Here is a 23,652-nt window from a genome sequence, read left to right as displayed (position 1 = left end):
ACAGGGTCATTTGCTCAAGACATTTGACTTCAGAGAACCTCGGGAATAAGAGGCATTCTATGGGACTATTTAGTGCATTTAAAAAACTTTTGGAAAAGATCATCCATTTCAGATGGATGGAAATCTTATTTCAAGATGTCCAGAGAACCGTACTGCCCATATAACCCACTGCTTTAGTGTACTTGCCATAAAAGACTAAACAAATAAATCAGTAATCTGAATTCCTTATGTTGTAGCTGAAGTTGTTTTCCTTGGGGGGAACTGGGGTCAGTTGATCATTTTCCATTTCTAATCAATGCCTGAAACTTTGATCTGTTTTTTCCCTAATTTTTACAGGAGTGGGTGGACAGTCCTGGTTATTTCTGCTCCACTTCTCTGCTCTTTTGAAACTTAGATAGAAGGAAATGACTACATGTCAATGACTTTTGGAATTTAAGTCTGATGGCGGGGAAAATTAAGTGGAAGCGTCATTTTGGTCGCGGGACCTGATTGTCGATGTTGATCTCTCACTCTCCTGTAATGGACTTTCTGACCTTGGGCAAGTCACTTCATCTCTCTGGTCCGGGTTTCCTCATCTGTGAGTGAGGTATTAGGTCTAAATGATCTCAAAGGCTCCTTTTAGTTTTAAAGCTTTGGGTTTCTACACAGTAACCCTGCAAGACTACATTTATGAAATCTTCTGCACTATGGCTAAAATATTGTTCATGTGTTACAGATTTTTTTTGATGCCTTCTGGTTTAAAGAAACTCCAGCTGCTCTGATGATCGCTTAAGAAGACTGCATGCTGTCCCCTTTCAATGCCAAGCCAGGCCCACTCAGAACCTCAGTTCTCAGTCCTCCATGGAGACCAGGTCCCAGCAGGAATGGCAGTGGAGGAAATTGGCACCCAGATGGTTCCTCCACGTGAAGCTGTCTTGGGCTGCGGGCCGACTCGAGAGCACCTGGTAACCAGGCTAGCCCTCTGTCAGTCACCCAGGGCAGGGCAGCATGGTGCGGATTCAGAGGAGGAAGCTTCTGGCATCTTGCCTGTGCGTCACAGCTACTGTCTTTCTGCTCGTCACACTCCAGGTACCAAGAATTTGGGTTGTGCAGTGTTGACTCCTGGGCCTTTGCCACCACCCCATTCTCTCCAAGTACTTTACTTTTTGCATCATCTCTCAGGATCAGGATTTTCTGTGTAAAGCAAGGAAAATACTTTCTTTTTTAACAGATGAAACTGAGGTTCAGTGAGCGGATGTGTCAGGTTTAGTGAGCGGATGTGTCAGGCAGAAAGAAAATCAGTGAGTTAGGGGATCAGTTTGCGACTCTTGCTGGGTACTGGTTTTGGAGTAACAGAAGGTGGAGTTCTGTCTGTCTTACTGGGTCAGAAATGGATGGCTTCCTACAAGTCATCATCCCTTCTGAAAGATGCCATTCTTTTTTTGTTTTGTTTTGTTTTCTTATTTTGGCCCTGCTGTGTGGCTTGCAGGATCTTAGTTTTCTGACCAGAGATCGAACCCCCGCCCTCAGCAGCAAAAACACAGAGTCCTAAACACTGGACCACCAGGAAACTCCCTTCTGTTTTTTTTTAAAATAATTTTAATTAATTAATTATTTTGGCTGCGTTGGGTCTTCGTTGCTGTACGCGGGCTTTTCTCTCTAGTTGCGGCGAGTGGGGGCTACTCTTCACTGAGGTGCACGGGCTTCTCATTGCTGTGGCTTCTCTCTTTGCGGAGCACGGGCTCTAGGCGCACGGGCTTCAGTAGTTGCAGCACGCGGGCTCAGCAGTTGTGGTGCATGGGCTCAGTAGTTGTGGTGCGCGGGCTTAGCTGCTCCGCAGCGTGTGGGATCTTCCCGGACCAGGGATCGAACCCGTGTCCCTTGCATTGGAAGGTGGATTCTTAACCACTGCGCCACCAGGGAAGCCCCCGAAAGATGCCATTCTTGAAGAAGTAGTGACTATTCTGAGGACAAGCTAGTCATTCTGCAGAACACACACATCTGCATTAATAAATTTGTCTGTAGTGGGGTGAGTGACCTGAAACGTTTCTTCAATCCCCCCGTTTATTTCATTTAGTTGGTTATTCTCAACTTCATTTGCTGATTTCAAAGTAAAATAAAAGTTTCACAGTGATATTAAAAGTAGAAATACGAGTTGAGATATTTTTAGTACCCACTCAAGGACCAGCTGTCCATTTCAAAGTCCAAAAGGACTTTTAAAGATTATTTGTGGATATGAGTAGTTCAGATGTGGAGCTGATGGAGACAGAAGTGTTCTCTGGGCATGTTATCCTGGAGGGCTTCCCTTCTCCTCGCTTAGGACTGAATGAGCTTTTGCTTATAAAAGGACTTTGGCAGGTAGTACTGCACTGTAATTCCACCACCTTCCACTGCCAGGCTGGGATTCTGGTCAGAGGAAACCCCTGGCTCCCTGCTTGTCTGTCTTGGAGGTGGGTATCCAGGATCTGCTTGAACTGGAAGGGCTGGAGTTTTCTGCTTCAGAAGTCTCTCTCCTTAAAGCAATCCCTATTATTCGTTGTTTTTTTTTAATTAAAAAAATTTTTTTAGACCACGCCCTGCAGCGTATAGGATCTTAGTTCCCAGACCAGGGAACAAACCCGTGCCCCCTGCATTGGGAGCATGGAGTCTTAACCACTGGACTACCAGGGAAGTCCCAGTCCCTATTATTTGGATACGACCTTATACCTCACATAGTAGATTAGACTTTGATCAGAAATGTGGAGCAAAATTTGTCTTTGAAGTTATAAACATGGCTTTCTAAACGTGTTTCTTTCAAGGTGCTGGTTGTATATATGCAGGGAAAGGTTGGGTGAAAAAGAGTGTTTGTAGCTACAAGTCAACTCTATTCCATCAAGCTACTGGGGAATAGCCACATTATTATGTTATCATAAAGAGGCTTAGAAAGCTATTGGCAAGGGTTTTTAGTTTTCAGTGATGGTCTTACTGTTCTAATGACGACTTTGTTGTCACAAGTGATCTGTGGTTTTTTAAAAAAAATAATAGAATTCTTTCTTCCATTTAGAATACTATGTGACGTTGCTGAGTGGCTCTTAATAGCTTTTTTGGCCTTGAATCCCTCAGAGAATCCAGTGAATATTATAGACCCTCCCCAGGGAATTAGAGACTGTATCACCTCAGGGAGCAAGGGCCCTTTTCTGACACCAAAGGTAGCAAATACATAAAGAAGGCACCACCACTGGCTGCTGAGAGTGGGGTCTGCGGGCCACACAGCTAGTGTCCTCTGTTGACAAGTGGGCCAGTTAATACGTGAAAATATGCCTTCTTTTACCGGCTTTATTTATTGTACAGTGTGACGACTAATGTTTTGTTATATATGAAACAGAGCAGCCCCTCCTTTATACCGCTCTCTCTAACATAGTTTTGTAATGCCGTGTCAATATCAAACCTTAAAGTTTGATGAAAAGGCAGCACTTTTGGAGAACTACTGCCCCTCTGATCTCACTCAGTCCACCCTGCCCGTCAGATTACTGGGATTGATGACGTAGCTGTCCAGGACCCAGGCTCTCTTGAAATAAATTAAAAAACAAGGTTTTAAGTGAGAAGGAGCCCAGTACCTATGCCATCTTTATGCCATAGTGGATATTATTAGAAATATAAAATCCATGTTATGACTCCTTTAATCGTACTAAAAAGAAACCAGTTGGTAATTTATAACTTATTTTCCCCAGAGTGCAATCTCCAGCAATAGCCAGATAATAACCCTGACTCTCACAGGTTTCATTAAGAGACACAACCACTTCTGGATTCTATATTTGCCTATGAAATGGAGGAGAGATGTATCTGTTATGTGTTTAGTGGAATGAAGCATCCTTGTTGGTAGATATTTTGGAGGCTATGTCCCTACTCTAATCCCTGGAAACTGTGATATGTTACTTTACTTGGCAAAAGGGACTTTGTAAATAGATGGGATTATAGTGACACACCTTGAGGTGAGGAGATAACCCTGAATTATCTGTGCAGGCCCAGTGTAATCACATGAGTCCTTAAAAGAGAAGACTCTTTCCTGGCTGTGGTCAGAGAGAGATACAATAACAGGAGAAGGGTCAGAGACATGCAACGTTGCTGGTTTTGAAGATGGAGGAAGGGGGCCATGAGCCAAGAACTGTGAGTGCCTCTAAAAGAAAAGCAAGAAAACGAATTCCCCACCAGAGTTTCCTGAAAAATGGCATAGCCCTGCCAACACCTTGATTTTAGCCCAGTGAGACCATTTCAGACTTCTGACCTCCAGAATCATATGATAATAAATTTGCATCATTTTAAGTTGCTCAACTTGTGATAATTTGGTATGGTAGCAATAGAAAACTAATAAGAAGCTAAATCATCAAGATGAATGGGAGATGTACAGAAGGAAATTAAACAGTCTGACACTGGTAATAATTGTCGTCCCTTTTAGGTAGTGGTTGAGCTGGGAAAATTTGAAAGGAAGAAGTTTAAAAATTCTAATTTGAAAGATGGACATGCACAAATGGAAGAAGAGCCTATACATCTCCATCCACTCCTTAAGAGAGAAGGACTGATCCTGAATAGGAAAAAAACATTGGCAGCTGATAGCTACCCCATCATGCTCTGGTGGTCCCCACTGACTGGGGAAACTGGAAGGCTAGGCCAGTGCGGGGCAGACACTTGTTTCTTCACCATCAACCGGACCTACCTCCATCATCACAGGACCAAAGCCTTCCTCTTCTATGGTAAGTAGGGCTTTTCTTTCTCCCTTAGCTTGCTGACATCCTACTTCAATGCTGAGTTACTGCCTTTCTCCCAAGGAAGAGATGGTGGGCTCCCCTTGAAAGCACTTGGCACACCCGATTTCCTCTGCACTTGCTCTGTGGAAGGCCTGAGCACTGAGCAAATACAATAAATCAGTGAGCTGGACCAACAGAGGGGTGGTTGGCTGGGCCACTTGGTATTTATGGGGGAGAAGACCTAGTTCCTTTCACCTTTTCACAGTTGGGTATTGTGCTTACTGAATTTGTTATTTAGGAATTGGCTGTTGATTATACTGCTGATATCCATTCAGAATGTCATCTGTGATAATGGCCAGGAGATTTTGATGACCATAACAGATGTTTAATTGGACGTAAGCTCAGCACAGTATGATTTCATTACTCAGAAATAAAAATAAAAAGATTGTTCAACATCAGCTTTCAAGAGCAAGTTGGTATTCATCACTTCCCGAGGCTGATTATATGTCATGCTGGCATTGAGCGGCAGCCAGACCCAGCCAGTTGGAGGTAGCAAGATGCCAACAGCTGTTAGAAATATGGAGCTCCTGGGTGCTAAGTGATAGGGGCGCAGGGGGATACAGATTAGCAAGCTCGACCAAAGATAGGCAAGGTTAATCACTAAAGTTAGGAAGTCAGTGAAGGGACATCTGCTTTAGAGCGTGGTGTGAATGTGTGTGTGTGTGTGTGTGTGTGTGTAGTGCTGGCTTTGGAGGGGCAGGACTGAGACTGGGCTGTAGGGCTGAGTCATCCTCGGTGATCTGTCCAACAACAACTTAAATAAAGCAGAAAATGGGCTTGGCAGGAATCAGGTGGTGTATGTGCCCCACAGTTGGTCAGGGCTGCAGAGCAATGGGCACTCATGCCTGGTAGAGGTGAGGAGGCAGGGAATTCCAGGCACTTACGCATCCAGGTGTGGTGGAGTCCAGAGCCTCCAAAGGCCTGCAGGTGTCCCCATGCACTTGCTTTCCTCCTCTGCTCTTAGAGGGGAATCAGTGTAGGTCTGAGGAGTGAGGGCTGTTTGTACAGGGCCAGGCTGGTGGCTGATTTTTTCTGAGGGACGAACAACCATCTGAATAGCGTCAGATGCTTATTTTGAGCATCACTTGATTTCAGGTCCCACTGAAGGTGTAATGTAACATATGGGATTGCATCCTGATACCTTTTTCTAAAATCCAAAGAATTCTGAATTCTGAAACACATAAATCTCTGAGAGTTTGGATAAGGCACTATAATCCTCTAGGGGTGTTTTGAGATGAAGCAACATTAAATATATGAGTTTAATTTCCCAAATTTTACCAGGAGCCCCTAGACATACTTCAGTTACACACAAAAATATATAGGTAATGTAATGGGTACTTACATACTTACTACATAGCTTAAGAAATAAAATATTACAAGTAAAATTGAAAGCCTCTATGAGCCCCTCACTGACCCCATCCTGTTTCCTTCCTCCTACCTGGAGGGAATCATGATCCTGAAGTTGGTGTGTGTGTGTGTCTGTGTGTGCGTTTAAACAACATACAGTGTTTTTTTGTATGTTTTAAAAATTATGTAAATAGTATGATATGTTAACTTTCTCTGTAACTTACTTTTTCTCTTACATGGTTTTTGAGGTTTGTTAATGTTGGATCCTTATAGCTCCAGTTCACCCATTTTACTGTTGTATAGAATTCCATTGTATTTATATATCACACTTCATTTAACCATTTTCCTGTTGTTGGACATTTAGGTTGTTTTAAAAAACTTTCTTATGACAAAAAATGTTACAATAAACAATCCATGTACATGTGTGAGATTTCATGAGATTCATACCTAGCAGTGGAATTATTTGGTATGAATTTACATTTATGAATTTCCAGACCAATATCCAGAGTGGTTGTATCACAGTCACTATCTTTTAAATGTTTAAAACTTTTTTTTTTCACATTGTACAAACCCTTAGATTCTCTTTATTCACTGGTCCATTTCTACAACAAATACATCCAAAACACTATATAATAAAATTATTTACAACATTTCCAAATGAGAAGATTCCTTTTGCCCCACTACTGCTATTCAGACACAGTACTTCCACAGCACCATACATTATTAGAAGATCTAAAAATGCTCACCCTGTACTCTAGGCTGCTTAGGAAATGTGAAAACTAATAACATAATCGCATTAGCTCCTCTCAATACATGGCAACAGCATAGAAACCTTGAGCTTCATCTTGCAATACCAAAAGGGTTCAACAACTCTGCTTTCCCCACTGCACTTTATGAAACAGGTTGCAGGGACCAGGAAAAGGCCCACATTATTAAAATAACTGTACAGAAATGGATTTTAAAAAGTCACAGCTCAAAATTGCTTTTTGTAAACTTCACACACATTTACAAATATCAAGTCATCGTCCAGCTTGTTTACTTGGATTTTCTTCGCTTGGATTGCACTGCACTGGTTATGTCTTCAGTCGGGCTGAAGGCTGAAGCAGGTCAAGAGGATGGCTTATGATGTCCATTTTCCACACTTTCAGAAGCCACAGCTGGCTTTTCAGTTCGGGAGTTTCTTTGGCTTGGAGTTTTGGGCTTTTCAGTTATCTCTTTAGGTTCACTGCTTTGTCTAGAGACTATGGTAGCATTCGCCTCGAGTTCTGGTCTGGGAACAGACCCCTGCAGTGCTGTGGCTGGGGTTTCCTTTGGGACTAAACTCTGTGAAGGGGCTGTTGGTCGCTTTGAAAATTCTGGCAGTTTAGGGCCTGAGTTGTCCAGGTTAATTCCTTGTTCTCTAGGCAATGGCTGCTCATCAGCCTCCTCCAGACCAGGTGGGCGAGTACCTGGGGTGTTTAGATCCTGCTGACTATTTTTCTTCTTCCGAGGGGGTTTCTTCTTCTTCAGTTTATTTGCATTGGTATTATTTTGCTTATTGTTTACCCCAAAATGGCCTGCAGAGATATCACTCTGCAGTAAGTTGACCAACAATGGGCTTGTTAGCGTGACCTCCTTACTGACCGGGAAGCCTCATTCTGACCACAGGACATTTGATTTCCATTGGGTGCTCCACTGAAAGGTGCATTGAAAGGCATCCCATGGCCTGAGAAGTGGTTTCCCGAGGCACTGTTTCCCAGCATGGCCTGCACATCGGTGGCGGTGGGGGGGGGGGGGACCATGTTGCTTTGTTGCATGCTAACGTCAAGCATCATCTGAGACAAGCTGACATCATTATTTGCTGTAGTAGCAGGATTGCCATGCTGCTGGGCCATATGTGGGCTGGGCCCTGGTGGCCTCAAGACCTGCCCCTGAGCCTGAGATGGACTGTAGTTCATGGACCCTTGCTGGGGCAGCATCTGTCCTGACATCTGTCCCGTAAACTGTACCATGTTTCCTTGCATGTGTGGAGTTGATCTCCTCGTTATCTGTGCTAGTCCCTACATGACATTAGATTGGTTCTGAGTGTTAAACTGTTGCTTATTCCCCTGCATCTGATTGGTCATAATCTGCTCTGTCATTGGGTTCTGTTGAAGCAAAACTTGCCCCTGAGGCCCCATCATCTGGTTATGTGGCGCCATCATTTGTGGGCCCTGGTGGAGAAGCATCTGCTTGGGTGGGTCATCCTCTGGGGCGAGGGCCCAAGATTTTGGCTCTGAGGATCCACTGTCATCTGACCCTGCTGCATAATAAGCTGGGCCCTTGAAAGGATCATAGGGTTCTGAGGGTTCAAGGTACCTTGTTGCTGGGCCTTCTGGCCCTGGGAGGGCAAGATCTGCTGGTGCATGCTCATCAGCTGAGATGGTGGGCCCTGCTGGGGCTGGCCTTGCATGTTGCCCAGGTTCACCTGAGGAGCCCCAGAACTACCAGTCTGCTGGCTGTTCGTGTTGCCATGAATTGCCATGAGGCTGGGCTGCATCATATTTGGTGGCCCGTGGGACACCTGCATCTGGTTTTGAGGAGGACCAGCTCCTTGACCACCTTCATGCTGCACATTTTGATTTGCTTGCAGCTGAGGGGCTCCTGAATTTCCAGGGGTAGTTGCTGTGGTCGAAGGCACCTGACCTTGCATAAAGTTCGGTTTGGCCTGTTCTGTTGCGAAGCCAGGTGGGAGGCGTTTAGGCATTCCTGGACCACCTGCCATGGGAAATCCCGCCTCCATCCTAACTGAATTTCCAGCTCCCATGGGTCCATTCATTCTCACATCTCGGCTTTGGTTCTGAGCCAAAGCCAGGTTGATAGCACCTTCCCCTTCAGTCTGAATGGAGAGAATTCCCAGATCCCGAAGCTGCTGGTTGTTGCTCTGAGCCAGGATCCGTAGCTGCTCCGCTGCTTCCCAGGAGATGTTGAATGTCACATTCACACTGTTCCAGGCCTCTACCTTCTGTACCTTTAGCCTGCTGGATTCCATGTGTAACAAATTGGGCACTTTCTTCAATATTGTGTCCAATTTCCATTTGAAGTCTTTATCATCTGTATTTCCTTTGGAGGCCACAAAGATTGTGGAATCCTCCAAAATACTGTCACTTTTTGAGTCATCACCTTCTAGTCCAGAGTCAAAATCCATCTCTGAGTCCTCCACTGTTGATGAACACAAGGGAGTATAGATGGCTTCTAAGTTTGGAAGGTCATCCAAAACCATGGTGAATATTGTTCCAGAAGCATATGCCAAGTGGACAATAAAAAAACCAAAATGTCTTTCTTAATTTTTATCATTTATCCAGGTCATCTTCTAAGTCCAAACAAGCTGGCATTTTTAGGGCCTGTATTTTAAGGTAGCAGCCAAATAAAAATTCTGAGTGCTGCCCCAGCCCTCCCAGGTGGCCCTCGTAGCACCGGCCCAGGCCGAGTGTCCCCACGGCCCTCCGTGTATCCCTCCATCCGTCCTCACGTGCGCCTGTCTGTCCGGTCAGTCCGGCCGTCGGCGCCCAGCCGCCAGCAGCCCGACCAGGCTGGGCCTCAAGGACCCGGCTGGGAGGGGGATGGGTCGGACCGGGCCGGGGCTAAACATTTAAAACTTTTTAACATGTTATACATGCACGTAGAGCTCCTGTGTTTTCAAGTAACACTTTGATTGTGACTTCTTGGTTTTTCACTTTTAGGCATTATATATTGATTCTTACTACGGAAGATGAGTATTTAACTCTCCTCCCTCACCCTTGCTCCCCCCACTCATTTCTCAGCCCCATATTCTTCCCCAGAAGTTATATCATCATTTTAGATAGATTAACATCCAGTTTTTACATCATCATGTAGTCACAGTGAGCCACGATTTAAGATACTAAGATTTCTTTTCCTGCACAAATTGTTTTCCCTGTAGTGGCACCAGATATTCTTTTTTTTTAAAATTTATTTATATAATTAATTTTTTTTTTGGCTGCGTTGGGTCTTCATTGCTATGTGTAGGTTTTCTCTAGTTGTGGCGAGCGGGGGCTACTCTTCGTCGTAGTGTGCAGGCTTCTCATTGCGGTGGCTTCTCTTGTTGCAGGGCACGGACTCTAGGTGCACGGGCTTCTAGTAGTTGTGGCTCGCGGGCTCAGTAGTCGTGGTTCACAGGCTCTAGAGCGCAGGCTCAGTAGTTGTGGCGCACGGGCTTAGTTGCTCTGTGGCATGTGGGATCTTTACGGACCAGGGCTCAAACCCGTGTCCCCTGCATTGGCAGATGGATTATTAACCACTGCGCCACCAGGGAAGCCCCCAGATATTCTTAAAGAAATGTCTCCCAGAGATTCCTGACATGTCCAGTTAGAGCTGCCATCCTTTCTTTTTTCTTTCTTTTTTTTTTTTTTTGCTACGCGGGCCTCTCACTGTTGTGGCCTCTCCCGTTGCGGAGCACAGGCTCCGGACGCGCAGGCTTAGCGGCCATGGCTCACGGGCCCAGCCGCTCCGCGGCACGTGGGATCCTCCTGGACCGGGGCACAAACCCATGTCCCCTGCATCGGCAGGCAGACTCTCAACCACTGCGCCACCAGGGAAGCCCCATCATCCTTTCTGCCTGGTGCCCAGGTGCTGTTCTGGCTGCCCATCAGTCTGGGGATTCCTTGTACTTCACTTGTGTGTTGGATTTTCTGTTTCTGTTATGCCTTATCTTCCTCTTTCTTGGTTTGTGTCTTTGTTTTTTTCTTGTTTTGGCTATGCGGGATCTTAGTTCCCTGACCAGGAATAGAACCTGCGCCCCCTGCAGTGGAAGTGCAGAGTCTTAACCACTGGACCGCCAGGGAAGTCCCGGTTTGTGTCTTTATTTCAGTGTGTCCTGAGAAAGGTTCATGGAAGGTAAGTTTTCAGAAACTTTGTATGTGCGAACATGTGCTTATTTTACCTTTACTTTCACAGATGGTTTGGCTCAGCATAGAATTCTAAGTTGGAAATTCTTTTCTTTCTGAATTTTTAAGACATTTTCACACAGTATTCTAGCTTCCAGTGCTATTGCTAAGGAATTCAGAGCTATATTGATTTCCTGTCCTTTGTGTGTGGTGTGCTTTTTTGTTCCCTTCTCCCTTCTGCGGAAAAATATAGAACCTTCGCTTTATCACCAGTTTGGAAATTCAGTAAAGATCGCTTTCGTGTTTGTCTATTTCCTTCTATTGAGATGATGCGCACTCAAATATCTGGTTGCCGGGAAGCCTACAAAGCAGTATTTACTCAGTGAGTTTTTTAGGACTCACAGACCTGCAGAGCATGCACTTAATTTTATCTGCACACTTAAGACCCGATTCTTCTCTCAGGGATGGAGTTGCCTCCAACCAAAGTCCCAGGAGACTGATGTGTCAACCAGGATGCTTCTGGTGTGCTTTTCATATCTTGGGTTTTGTCACTGTCCAGCTCCCAAAACTGTCAGTGACTCCACTGAGAACTGAATAGATGCCATTTTTATTGCCCTGCCACTTAAAGCTCTGTGTAAAGACTCAGGCCTGCCTTCTGAGCTTAACTCCTGTGATTATATCAACTAAACTTATGTTCAAAAATCAAACTGGAATAGTCAGCATTTTAGGCATATGCCACAGATGTTCCTGACTTAGCACCATTCTTCGTTCAATTTCTATGTCCTGGAGCGTTTTTTAAATTTGTCCTGTCAAAATAATCTACTGAACGCTCCTGTTTGTTTGGCAACTTGGAGGAATAATACAGTTTTTGATGTCAAATAGCATAATCTTGAGACACAGATATTACCGAACTGTCATGCAGTGCTGAAGGGTGTATATACCATAAGAGAAATGTCGACAAGTTTTGTGGGATTTCAGAGAAGGGAGAGAGCACATATGATTGGAGGGGTCAGGAAAGGCTTCATAAGATCTCCTTCATCAAGTAGGGGAAATCTGAAGTAGGCCTTGAAGGATAATGGAATTGGATTCTGTTGGGATTGGAGGACATTTTGGTATGAAGAACAGCATGAATGGGGGCATGGAGGTAGAAAATTACGGGTAATATCTGTGGTTGCAGCAAGGAGATTGGTTGGCTACAGCATAATTTTATGTTAAGAGAGAGATTAAGATCGAAGGATGCATTGGAACCAGAGTATGGAGAGTCTTGAACTTTGGCTTAAGATTTTGCATCAAATTAGAGGATGGTGTGAGGGAGCAAGTGAAAGTTGAATGACTTTCAAAAACCAACTCAAATATAACACCTATGAATGCTTTCTGATTCGCCTCCATTGGATGTAGCCTCTCTTCTCTAAATGTCCAGAGGCATTTTATATCTCTTTTATGTCATTTAATTGAGCATCTATTAATACAATATGCCAGGCACAATGCCAATGATGAGGAATGAAGAAGATAAATAAGGTAACTATGGCATTTGGTTTTGTCCTACATCATCTTCTCTTCCATATTAGAGTGCAAAGGTCTTGATGACAGGGCAACAACACTTCATCTTTGTACTTCTCCTCTCCCCTATAACGAGCATAGTGCCTTGTACATGCTAGGCACTCAGGAAATATTCACAGATACTTAGAGCCCTAAAGGACCTGGGAATCTAACCTCCTCTTTGTCGAGGTGAGGAGTCTGAGGCTCAGGAAGGTTAAGGATGTGCCCCGATTACACAGGGGTTAGCGGCAGAGCTGGACGGAGAACCAAGATGCACTGACACCTGATCCTGTGCTCCTTCTCCCAAACTGTATTTGAATGTACACTCCTGACTATAATAAAACCTGGATATTTGGATTTTGGAATTGCTTACAGTGTATGGTTTGTAGCAAACCAAATTAGAAATTCAGTTCTTTAATTAGGTCTATTGAGCGAAATAGAGTGGATACAATACACTTTTCTGTCTGAGGGTTCCATATACTAATTAAGTAGGTCACTTACAACTGCAAATGGGACTCTGGTACAGCAGGATTGAAAAAAAAAAGACAGGAAAATGATTCAGGTGTCAAAGGCTGACCTAATTAACAGAAATGGAAACTCAAAGGATTATGTGACCTTGAGGCTTTTGTGAACCAGAATTTATTTTTTTTAGATTTTATTGAAGTATAGTGGATTTACAACCTTGTGTTATTTTCTTCTGTACATCAAAGTGACTCAGTTATATATATATTCTTTTCATATTATTTTCCGTTATGGTTTGTTAGAGGCTGTTGAATACAGTTCCCTGTGCTATAGAGTAGTACCTTGTTGTTTATCCAGAACCAGGAATATTTTTGACTTTGTTTGCTTCCTTTTTTTTTCTTTCTAGAGATGGTTCATTTACTTAATATAAACACATTTCTGGAAGTAATAGTTAGAGACTTTCACGGTGAAATACAGTGAATTCTGTGTCTGGTTTGAGTCATTTGAGACATGTGAGGCTTCAGCTACATCAGCAATTCTCTGAAACAAAAATTAAGCAGTCACAAGTGAATAATTTTTTTAAAACCAAAAGTCCTTAGAGTTAGAGAATTTAGTCTTAGAAACCATCACTGTAGTGATTTCAAAACACAACTCTGCATTTTAAAACAGTTCTCTTGAAACCTGTCTGTCATGAGAGAGGGGTTAGACTGCCTTTGATGAGAATGAGGGTAGTTAGGGTCGGGAACTGCTTTTGTTTTGGGTGAGTTCCTAAATAGAACTTTTAGTAAATACAAGTACATGGACAGAAAGAGAAAAGTAGGCTACTGAAATGTTTAATTTCCTCAGGAAAGTGGATATTAGCACACCTTGTTGAAGTCTGGAGGTTACAAACAGGAAGAATGTGGGACTGGTCTTCCTCAAAGGAAGACTACAATCCATCTCTCCAGGACTGGATCCTGAGTGACTGGTGGGGCCCTAGGACCTTCATTCCAGGTGCAGGCTTCTTGCTCCCCCATCCACAGATTTCAAAATATTTATATCTATTCTTTTTTGTGTTCTTTTCCATTATGGTATATTACAGGATATTGAATATGATAGTTCCCTGTGCTAGCCAGTGGGACCTTGTTGTTTATGTATTTTGTATATAGTAGTGTGTATCTGCTAATCTCAAACTTCTAATTTATCCCTTCCCCAACCCTTTCCCCTCTGGTAATCATAAGTTTGTTTCTGTGTCTGTGAGTTTGTTTCTGTTTTGTAAATAAGTTCATTTGTATCATATTTCAGATTCCACATATAAGTGATATCATATGATATTTGTCTTTTTCTGATCTTACTTCACTTATCGATAGTATGATAATCTCTAGGTCCATCCGTGTTGCTGCAAATGACATTTAATGGCTGAGTAGTATTCCACTGTATATATGTATTACCTCTTCCTTATCCATTCCTCTGTAGATGGACATTCAGGTTCCTTCCATGACCTGGCTATTGTAAATAGTGCCGCTGTGAACATTGGGGTGCGTGTATCTTTTCAAATTAGAGTTTTCTCTGGATATATGCCCAGGAGTGGGATTGCAGGATCATATGGTAGCTCTATTTTTAGTTTTTTAAGGAACCTCCATACTGTTTTCCACAGTGGCTGCACCAATTTACATTCCTACCCACAGTGTAGGAGGGTTCCCTTTTCTCCACACCCTCTCCAGCATTTATTATTTGTAGACTTTTTGTTTGTTTGTTTGTTTGTTTGTTTTTGCAGTATGCGGGCCTCTCACTGTTGTGGCCTCTCCCATTGTGGAGCACAGGCTCCGGACGCGCAGGCTCAGCAGCCATGGCTCACGGGCCCAGCCGCTCCGCGGCATGTGGGATCTTCCCGGACCGGGGCATGAACCTGTGTCCCCTGCGTCAGCAGGCAGACTCTCAACCACTGTGCCACCAGGGAAGCCCTGTAGACTTTTTAATGATGGCCATTCTCACCGGTGTGAGGTGGTACCTCATTGTAGTTTTGATTTGCATTTCTCTAATAATTAGCGAAGTTGAGCATCTTTTCATGTGCCTGTTGGCCATCTTTATGTCTTCTTTGGAGAAATGTCTATTTAGGTCTTTTGCCCATTTTTTGATTGGGTTGGTTGTTTTTTTGTTACTGAGTTGTATAAGCTGTTTGTATGTTTTGGAAATTAAGCCCTTGTCAGTCACATCACTTGCAAATATTTTCTCCCATTCCATAGGTTGTCTTTTCATTTTGTTTATGGTTTCCTTTGCTGTGCAAAAGCTTATAAATTTGGTTAGGTCCCATTTGTTTATCTTTGCTTTTACTTCTATTGCCTTGGGAGACTGACCTAAGAAAACAGTGCTACGATTTATGTCAGAGAATGTTTTGCCTGTGTTCTCTTCTAGGAGTTTTATGGTGTCATGTCTTATATTTAAGTCTTTAAGCCACTTTGAGTTTGTTTTTCTAAACACACATTATTTATTTATGTTTCTTACTGTCCCTTTAAGACCTCACTCAGGGGGTTAATTTTCACCATCCTCTAACTGGAAGCTTTGGCTGAGCCCCAGCTTTTGTGCTCACTCTCAGGGAATGGACAGTTTTATGGTCACTTTCAGTTGCAAACACACTTTCAAATTTAGTAAATGGAGCGTTCAGCCCCATGCCATGCCTAGAGTTACATATTTTTGCATCCCCAGCTTGGACCTCTCTCACGCCACTGCAGACCTGCGGTCCTTCTTCTGCAGTGCAGGTCTTTCCTCTCTCTACACTCTGCTTGCCTCCTTCTTCCTCCTCACCTGCTGCTTTCTGGAGACTAGCAGAGTTGCTATGAGGAAAGGGAGGAGAATTAAGGAGACTGGACATTTCTTACTTGGCCCGTGTGGCTTTATGTCCTGTGAACTCAGCAGATGGTTTGATCTGATGGCCTTGAGTGGGTCTGGTGGATGATTAAAGTATACTTTTTCTATTCTGGGGCATTTTCGTGGCATTTGGAGTTTCCCTGCTGGAACCCTGGCTTTTCCAGTGTCCTTTCCCAGAGAGCCGCCTCTCTGTTCCAGATAGTCACGTGGGACCGCTTCCCAGCTCCTGGTACCCGCAACACATCCAGCTTCTTTCTGCTGAGCTCTCTATGTCCGCCTAGGGCTCTTTGTATTAGGAGGACCCAAGACTCCCCACTCTCTCTCAGCCCTTTCTGTATTCTTGACCTTGCTGAGGAATTCAAGAGTCGTAGGACAAGCTCTCCTTCATTCCTTCTGTGAATTCTGCAAGTGGGGACTTCTGTCTCACAATTACTTTGAATCTTGACATCTGTCCTGTCAGTTGCATCCCAACATTCAGCGATACAATGTCTCTGCAGAGTCACAGTTTGCCAGGTCCCTTGCCACGTGTTGGAGAAGCACAGAAAACAAACAAGTACAGTTTGGTAAGATTGTATCACAGTTGATACGGCAACAACCTTGATAGACTTCCTTATATGGCTGTCCCTGGTCATCTTGACTGTACTGAGTGTCCCTGACACTTCATGAGTGACACATCTGTGGACTGTTCTCGGGGTAATTTCTGCCAATCTCACCCATTATGAGTTGATTCTTACTAGTAGTTTTTTTCTGGAGGTTGACTTTCCTGGGCCCTGTGCATTGAATGCAGATAGTAGGTAATTGCTTTTGCCAGGTTAAGACTTACTTGGGAGATGGCAAGAAAATGGACTTACTTGAACTGTGTGGACAGCAGCAAAGTTGAACGTGAAAAAGAAGGTTGTAACTAAGTGATAGATCATATATGATATACAATAAATGTATAGAAATGTAAATGTGTATTTATCTATCTACATATATACATCTTTGCTGTAATCAAACCCCTTACTTTAAATAAGAGGTACAAACTGCTATGTATAAAATAAATAAGCTACGAGGCTATATTGTACGGCACAGAGAATATAGCCAATATTTTATAATAACTACAAATGGAATATAATCTATAAATTTGTGAATCGCTATGTTGTGTACCTGAAACTAATATAATATTGTAAACCAACTATATCTCAATTTAAAAAATGCAAAAAAAACTTTATTTCTGTTTAAGCAAATAATTATCGCATAATACTTTACAGAAGGTAAAGCCATTCTCAGAGCTCTGCTCAGACTCCGCAGTGACCGCCCATCTCGTTAAAATTCCAGGTCCTCACGGTGGCCTCTGACTCTGCAGGTTCTGCCCCACTCCCGGTCTGTCTCTTACTCTCGGTCTGTCTCCCTGGCTCACAACTCTCTCCTCTGGGCCGCTTGCTGTCCCTCAAACAGGGAAAGCTCGTTCTAGCCTCAGAACGTTTCGTTTGCTCTTCCTCCACCTGGGATGCGCTGCCCCGGGTTATTCCTCCCCACCGACTGGGTCTCTGCAGGAGTGATGTTTTCTCAGAGAGACCTGTTTCCTCACCTTCTTTCCAAAATAGAGCTCTCCTCCCACATGGCTCTCTGATGGCATGGACCCTTGCCCGGCTTTATTTCTTTTCATAGCATTTATTACCCCCCCCAAGAAGTTCTCTTACTATTTTGGGACTGTGTCCCATGTTGGAATCTAAGTCAAGAGAACGGCGGCTTCGTTGGGTTCACTGCTGTTACCCCACTGCTTGGAACAGTGCCTGCACGTAGCCAGGCTTCAGGCAACATTGTCGAATGGACGACTCAGTAAGTGAAGCTGGCCTGATCCTCACGTGGGGTCGGGGAGGAAATGAGAACATTGGTATTATCATCTTCACTGGGTCTTAAGGTGTTATATAATTTACCCAGGTTGTGCCTGGCATTCTTCTTGAATGAGTGCATTAGACCCTATGATTAAAACTCTGGTTTATTTAAATTACATTTTATCAAATTTATTTGTGTACCTAGTTGAATTAAACACTCTGGTACAAGGCTTATTTCAAAGAAATAGCAGAATCTGCCCTCCTTTTCCGGTCCCTGGAAGCAATCGCTTTCTGCTCTTTCAGCTCTCTGTTTTCTTAAGAACATGCTTATATTTTTACTTCCTAATTTTGCAATTTTGTAATTTGTAATTTGAGGCATTATCTATTGACTTCCCTTAAGGGAACATGGGGATTTCAGTTAGATTGTTATTCAGCGTTTACGTTATTATAACTCACATAATTGCAATTCACAGCTCAGCTATGTAGTATGATTACCCTTCGTGTCAGTATTTTTAGGCATTTTCTCTTGGGCTGGTCACATTTCCCAGAGAGGATTCTTTCAGTTCTCTACCTGGAGGGTATAACAGGGGTGGTCATCTTCTGGGAGCTTCTTACTGCTCAGTCTGTAAACTATCACTTAATTCTTTTTTCAGTGTGATACCCCTGACCTCAACTAGACCCTGTACCCCCTGCCCGAAGACCCTTTCTTTTGAACTCCTGAGAGTAGAAACCTCCAGGACTCTCTCAAGGTGGGGAAGGGACAGTTGCTCAGTTGCACAGAATAAAGGGATCTGGGCTTTTAACTGTCCTTTAAGCTGACTTTTAAACAGTCCTCTATGCTCAGTCCCATCTTCACCTCTACTTTTGGATTGTTGACTTAAAGAAAAACACACAACATAAGAGCTGTGAGTTTAAGTTGTATTCAGGGTCTTACTGGGGACTGTAACCCAGGAGACAGCCTCTCAGCTAGCTCTGAGAAAACTGCTCCATAGAGGTCAGGGAGGAGCCAGTTATACGTGATTTTTGGCTGGGGATACACGTGGTCCAGAACACGTCTTGGTGAAAGATTACTGCTAGTCACAAGGAACGGATATCTCAAGTTAATGATTTTAGTGCTTGTCGATGTACGGGAGGATGGAGGAATCTAGTGCATTGAAATTCTTCCTGAGATACGCATCTAACTATCCAAGGACCTGCTTGTCCAAAGCACAGAGTGTCCTGTTATCATCTTAATTTCCTCTCAGAATGTTCTGTCGGTCAGCAACTGCAGTGGATTATGACTTAATCCTTCTAGAACTGGGTGGTGAACAACTCTCTTTGTTTTTCTTTGTTTACAAGCTGCACCTAACGCTGTCAACTTCTTGAGCATTCTGTGGGCTTATGGGTAAATTAGGTGGCTCATTGGCCTTCCCCTGTGGGCTTTAGATTCATCCTTCTGGAGTCTAAGTCAGTGACTCTCTTCACTCTGCTTTCCATCATGATTGCTATTTAATTATCTCTCTTTGCCTCTTTGAGATTATGCCCTAAAAAAGTACCTCTTGACTATTATTTTTATCTTTTTTAATTGTTAAAAATTTTTTATTGTTGTCTGTAACTCCGAACCAAGGTTTATTCATTATTTGTCTAACAAAAAGAGAGCCAAGGAAATATGAATGGACCCTCTATGACTTGGAAAAGGAGGAAGGGAGTTCACTCCGGTTGCCCACTGATCCAAACCCTCCGCACTGACACCACACACCCGGCGCTGGGCTGCCGAAAGTCAGCATGGCCACCATGGCCACATGGGGACAGTTGTGTTGTAACCTTTATCATCTCAGTCGGAGATGATAGATTATCAGTCTTCCTGTAAAATGCTCAGTGTTCTGGTGTCAAGGTCCATGGTTGGAAAGTGGGAAAACCAAAACCTTGGCTAAAACTTTGGCCCTTTTGATAGGAGTTGTGATAGTTTTGTTGATCATTCATGCAATAGAAGGTGTGGGTCATTCTTTCACATTCATTTCCACCTCTAGAAAGTTTCTGCAAGTGATGCAAGAATGGTGGAGAGCTGAACCAAAATTCTCTGCCACTTATATTTCTAAAACTTGAGAGTTTTTTATCTTACTTGTTTTGCTATGGGTGAGTGGTTCCCAGACCAAGCTCATTCCAAGATCATAGATGAACAAACAAACCAACCCCCAAGGCTCTGGGCCGCACTCCAAACTTACTCAGAATCTCTAGTGTTGAAGACTCATAATCTGTCAGATATATGTCAGTTTGCCCACATGGGACGTTGGCTTGAGAAGCATTTCACAGGGCTTTTGAAAGGTGTGGGAAGTGTTGGCCAGAGATTTGAAACCAAATCAAATCAAAACAAAACAAGACAAATTTTCAAGAAAGAAAACAACAGTAATGCACTGGTTTGGTGCAGCTGTAAACAATATTTATACTTGTAATAGTGAAAGTACTGGATATACCCTGAATCAAAAATGGATGAGGAGGGAAGACAGGTATGTGGGGGGAAGGGGGAATTAAATCTATACCTTCCATAGCAACAAGACAATAGGTATTATCTAAAACCGAAAAATCAAGAAATACCACGTTAACCCTGTTACTTAGATATTTTTGAAGTGCAAATACAGAAGAAATGCCTGAAAAAATTGGGGTGGTGACCTCTAGCATGTAGAAATAAGGAGTGGAGTGGGGCAGCACCCTGCTGTCTTGTGTTATCGTCTTGATAAAACTGTTTTGCCTTTAAAGCTATAGGCAGGTATTAATTTGATATAAATAAAAAGTGAATTAACAGAGACATTTTGTCCTAGGAGATAGTTAAGCACAAAGACAGTAAGAACAGTTATTAATAAATTATCCAATTCCTAGGCTTTTTTGCTTATCGATACATTTTAGGAAGAGTGTTTGTTATGCAAAGACACTAATATTTTACAGCTAAGGTACTCATTTCCTTCCATGAAAAAATTGCCCATTAATATTATCTGATTTTTAATCTTTCCAGCTAAAAAAATAAATCAGCTGAGTTTTGCTAGATTTAGTTTGATATAAGGACAGGCTGTAGTGAGTCTCATAATGTTTAGTTTTAAGGGTTTTCTGGTCAGGACTGGGAGTTCTCTTCCCCTTGTTTCTGACTCAGCCTTTTTGACCCTCTCTGGTCTTCCAGAGCCTGTGATAGTGTAGAGATCAAAGGAAGAGCAGAAGTGACTGAAAATCGGAAAGCGCTTTTCAGGTTGGGCTTAAAAATCTGAAAGGAATGGGCTTCCCTGGTGGCGCAGTGGTTGAGAGTCCACCTGCCGATGCAGGGGACACGGGTTCGTGCCCCGGTCCGGGAGGATCCCACATGCCGTGGAGCGGCTGGGCCCGTGACCCATGGCCACTGAGCCTGCGCGTCCAGAGCCTGTGCTCCGCAACGGGAGAGGCCACAGCAGTGAGAGGCCCGTGTACTGCAAAAGAAAAAAAAAATCTGAAAGGAAGCACAGTAGTGACAAGGACCAAGAGTCAGGCGCTTTCCTGCTGGAGCCAGCAGACAGATTTCATTACTGCAGTTTCAGCCATTTGGGCCAATGGATATGCTGGCACCCATCCAGTTCTAGGCAGATTCTCTGACACACAGAGATCCTCTGAGACCAGCTGCCAGCTTGTTCTTCAGAGCAAACAACATAGGCGCACATCTCTCATAGGTGCCCATCTCTCACAGGCGCTCAAAATAAAACCAGCCAGCTTGGGCTTCCCTGGTGGTGCAGTGGTTAAGAATCTGCCTGCCAATGCAGGGGACACAGGTTTGAGCCCTTGTCCGGGAAGTTCCCACATGCTGCGGAGCAATGAAGCCCGTGCGCCAAAACTACTGAGCCTGCGCTCTAGAGCCCACGAGCCACAACTACTGAAGCCTGCATGCCTAGAGCCCATCCTCTGCAACAAGAGAAGCCACTGCAATGAGAAGCCTGCGCACCGCAATGAAGAGTAGCCCCTGCTCGCCACAACTAGAGAAAGCCTGCGTGCAGCAACGAAGACCCAATGCAGCCAAAAATAAATAAATAAATAAATAAATAAATAAATAAATAAATAAATAAATTTTAAAAAAAAGAGGGGCAAGAGAGCTTGCTTCCTCTCTAAAAAAAAAAAAGCAGCCAGCTTTAATGAATACGTTTTCTTGCTCTTAAAAATAAAAACAAAACAAACCTAAAACAACTTCAACTAAAGAGTAAGCCCAGCAGAAAATTTCTTTTTTGCAGAGTTTACATTCACAGTTTGACCCACACCACCTCAATAAGTTCTGGGGCACAGATTCAAGTCTCCTGACCTTGGAGGGGGGATACTTGTAGACTCACGTGCCACTACTGTATATAAAATAGATAATCAACAAGGACCTACTGTACAGAGCAGGGAACTCTGCTCAGTACTCTGTAGTAACCTATATGGGAAAAGTATCTGAAAAAGAATGGACATATGTATATGTAAAACTGAATCACTTTGCTGTACACCTGAAACTAACACAGCATTGTAAATCAACTACACTCCAATATAAAATAAAAATTAAAAAAAAAGAAAAGAGAAGAAGAAGAAAAAAGAACAGCCAGCATCTGTCCATCTCTCAACTGGCTTTGTGTTATATTGTTGTGTATGCTGGAAATCTCCTGAAATATTAAATACTTTATTAGTGAAAAAATAACCTCTTTGAAGAAAGTAAACTACTAATGCTGATAATGGAAATGAGGACCAAGAGAAGTATTTTAAGAAACAGTGGTTGTCAGGCAGAAGTTAGCTATTTAAATAGGTTAAAGAGTAGAATATTGGACAAACTTAAGGTTTGGATCTGTATGAAATAGACCACATAACTCCATTTTTTGAGGAAATCACGTGCTACCAGTGTTCGTGATTTGGGAGAGTTTGAGAATGTCTCAGGATGTATCCCTTCCTGATGTTGGAGATCTGTTCTTCATTCATTAGTACAACTGACATGGAAGAAACATTTATTATATGTGTGGCCCTGTGTTAGGTGCTGGGGTTATAGTGGTTCTATTACCTGGTTCTATAAGCCTGTCTACAACAGGCTCTGCCCTCATGGAGCTTATGAAGTAGGTAAATAGGATGCTACCAGGCAAGGATAAGCATTTTGGCTTGAGATGGAGTGATCAGGGAGGCCTCTCTGAGGATGTAACATTTGAGGCTGAGTCTTTTTTGTTTGTTTGTTTTGTTTTTTTTTTTTGCGGTACGCGGGCCTCTCACTGCTGTGGCCTCTCCCGTTGCGGAGCACAGGCTCCAGATGCGCAGGCGCAGCGGCCACGGCTCACGGGCCCAGCCGCTCGGCGGCATGTGGGATCTTCCCGAACAGGGGCACGAACCCGTGTCCCCTTCATCGGCAGGCGGACTCTCAACCACTGCACCACCAGGGAAGCCCGAGGCTGAGTCTTGAAAGGTGGGAGGAGACAGTCCTGTGAAGATGGAGGGAATTAATTTCAGGTATAGGGAACTGCAGATGCAAATGAGAGTGGAAAGGAGTTTGATGTGATGGAGGGTCAGAAAGAAGGTCATTGTGCGGGGCACAGACTGGGTGTGAAGGAGGGTAGAACAAGATGAGGTTCGAATGGGAGACAGGGGCTAGGTGATAAAGGGCTCCCCAAGACAGGGTGAGAGAGTTGGCTGTGTTCTAAGGGCGATGGAGAAATAGCAGAAGGTTTTAAGCAGGGGTGCTATGCTCTGACTTCTGTTTTGCTCTGTTCTCATTTATGCTGTAAAAAGGTCCCTGTGGCTTCTCGGAGAATGGATTGGAATGTGAAAGTGGAAGCAAGACACAGTTCCTATTAAATAAGTGGAAGTGATGTTGCTCTGGACTAGGGTGGGATGTAGTGGAGAAAGAAATGGGTAGATTTTTTTTTTTTTTTTTTTTTTGCGGTACGCGGGCCTCTCACTGTTGTGGCCTCTCCCGTTGCGGAGCACAGGCTCCGGACGCGCAGGCTCAGCGGCCATGGCTCACGGGCCCAGCCGCTCCGCTGCACGTGGGATCCTCCCGGACCAGGGCACGAACCC

The 23,652-nt window shown here is 43.7% G+C and overlaps 2 protein-coding genes across 5 annotated transcripts in view; one reads left to right on the top strand and one right to left on the bottom strand.

Annotated features, from left to right (window-relative positions):
* The window catches only part of FUT10 (fucosyltransferase 10), a 79,856-nt gene that overhangs the window by 6,618 nt on the left and 49,586 nt on the right, over nucleotides 1-23,652 (top strand). For 3 of the 4 annotated variants that reach the window (XM_060085831.1, XM_060085833.1, XM_060085832.1), the window contains exons 1-2: nucleotides 896-1,068; nucleotides 4,415-4,709. In XM_060085831.1, the coding sequence (XP_059941814.1) occupies nucleotides 988-1,068; nucleotides 4,415-4,709 (376 nt within the window). In that variant the 5' untranslated portion in view covers nucleotides 896-987. Of the gene's footprint in view, nucleotides 1-895; nucleotides 1,069-4,414; nucleotides 4,710-23,652 lie in introns of those variants that run through there. The other variant, XM_060085834.1, reaches the window with a different exon arrangement.
* LOC132481353 (nuclear receptor coactivator 6-like) lies at nucleotides 7,146-9,460 on the bottom strand. The gene is given in 3 exon segments (XM_060086175.1): nucleotides 7,146-7,744; nucleotides 7,747-8,331; nucleotides 8,334-9,460. Coding segments are annotated over 3 exon segments (2,202 nt in total). The 5' UTR covers nucleotides 9,352-9,460.

The sequence above is a fragment of the Mesoplodon densirostris genome, chromosome 20, assembly GCF_025265405.1.
Source record: "Mesoplodon densirostris isolate mMesDen1 chromosome 20, mMesDen1 primary haplotype, whole genome shotgun sequence".
NCBI classification, from domain to species: Eukaryota; Metazoa; Chordata; class Mammalia; order Artiodactyla; family Ziphiidae; genus Mesoplodon; species Mesoplodon densirostris.
Note: the sequence above shows the minus strand (reverse complement) of the source record. Positions and strands in the feature narration are given on the sequence as shown.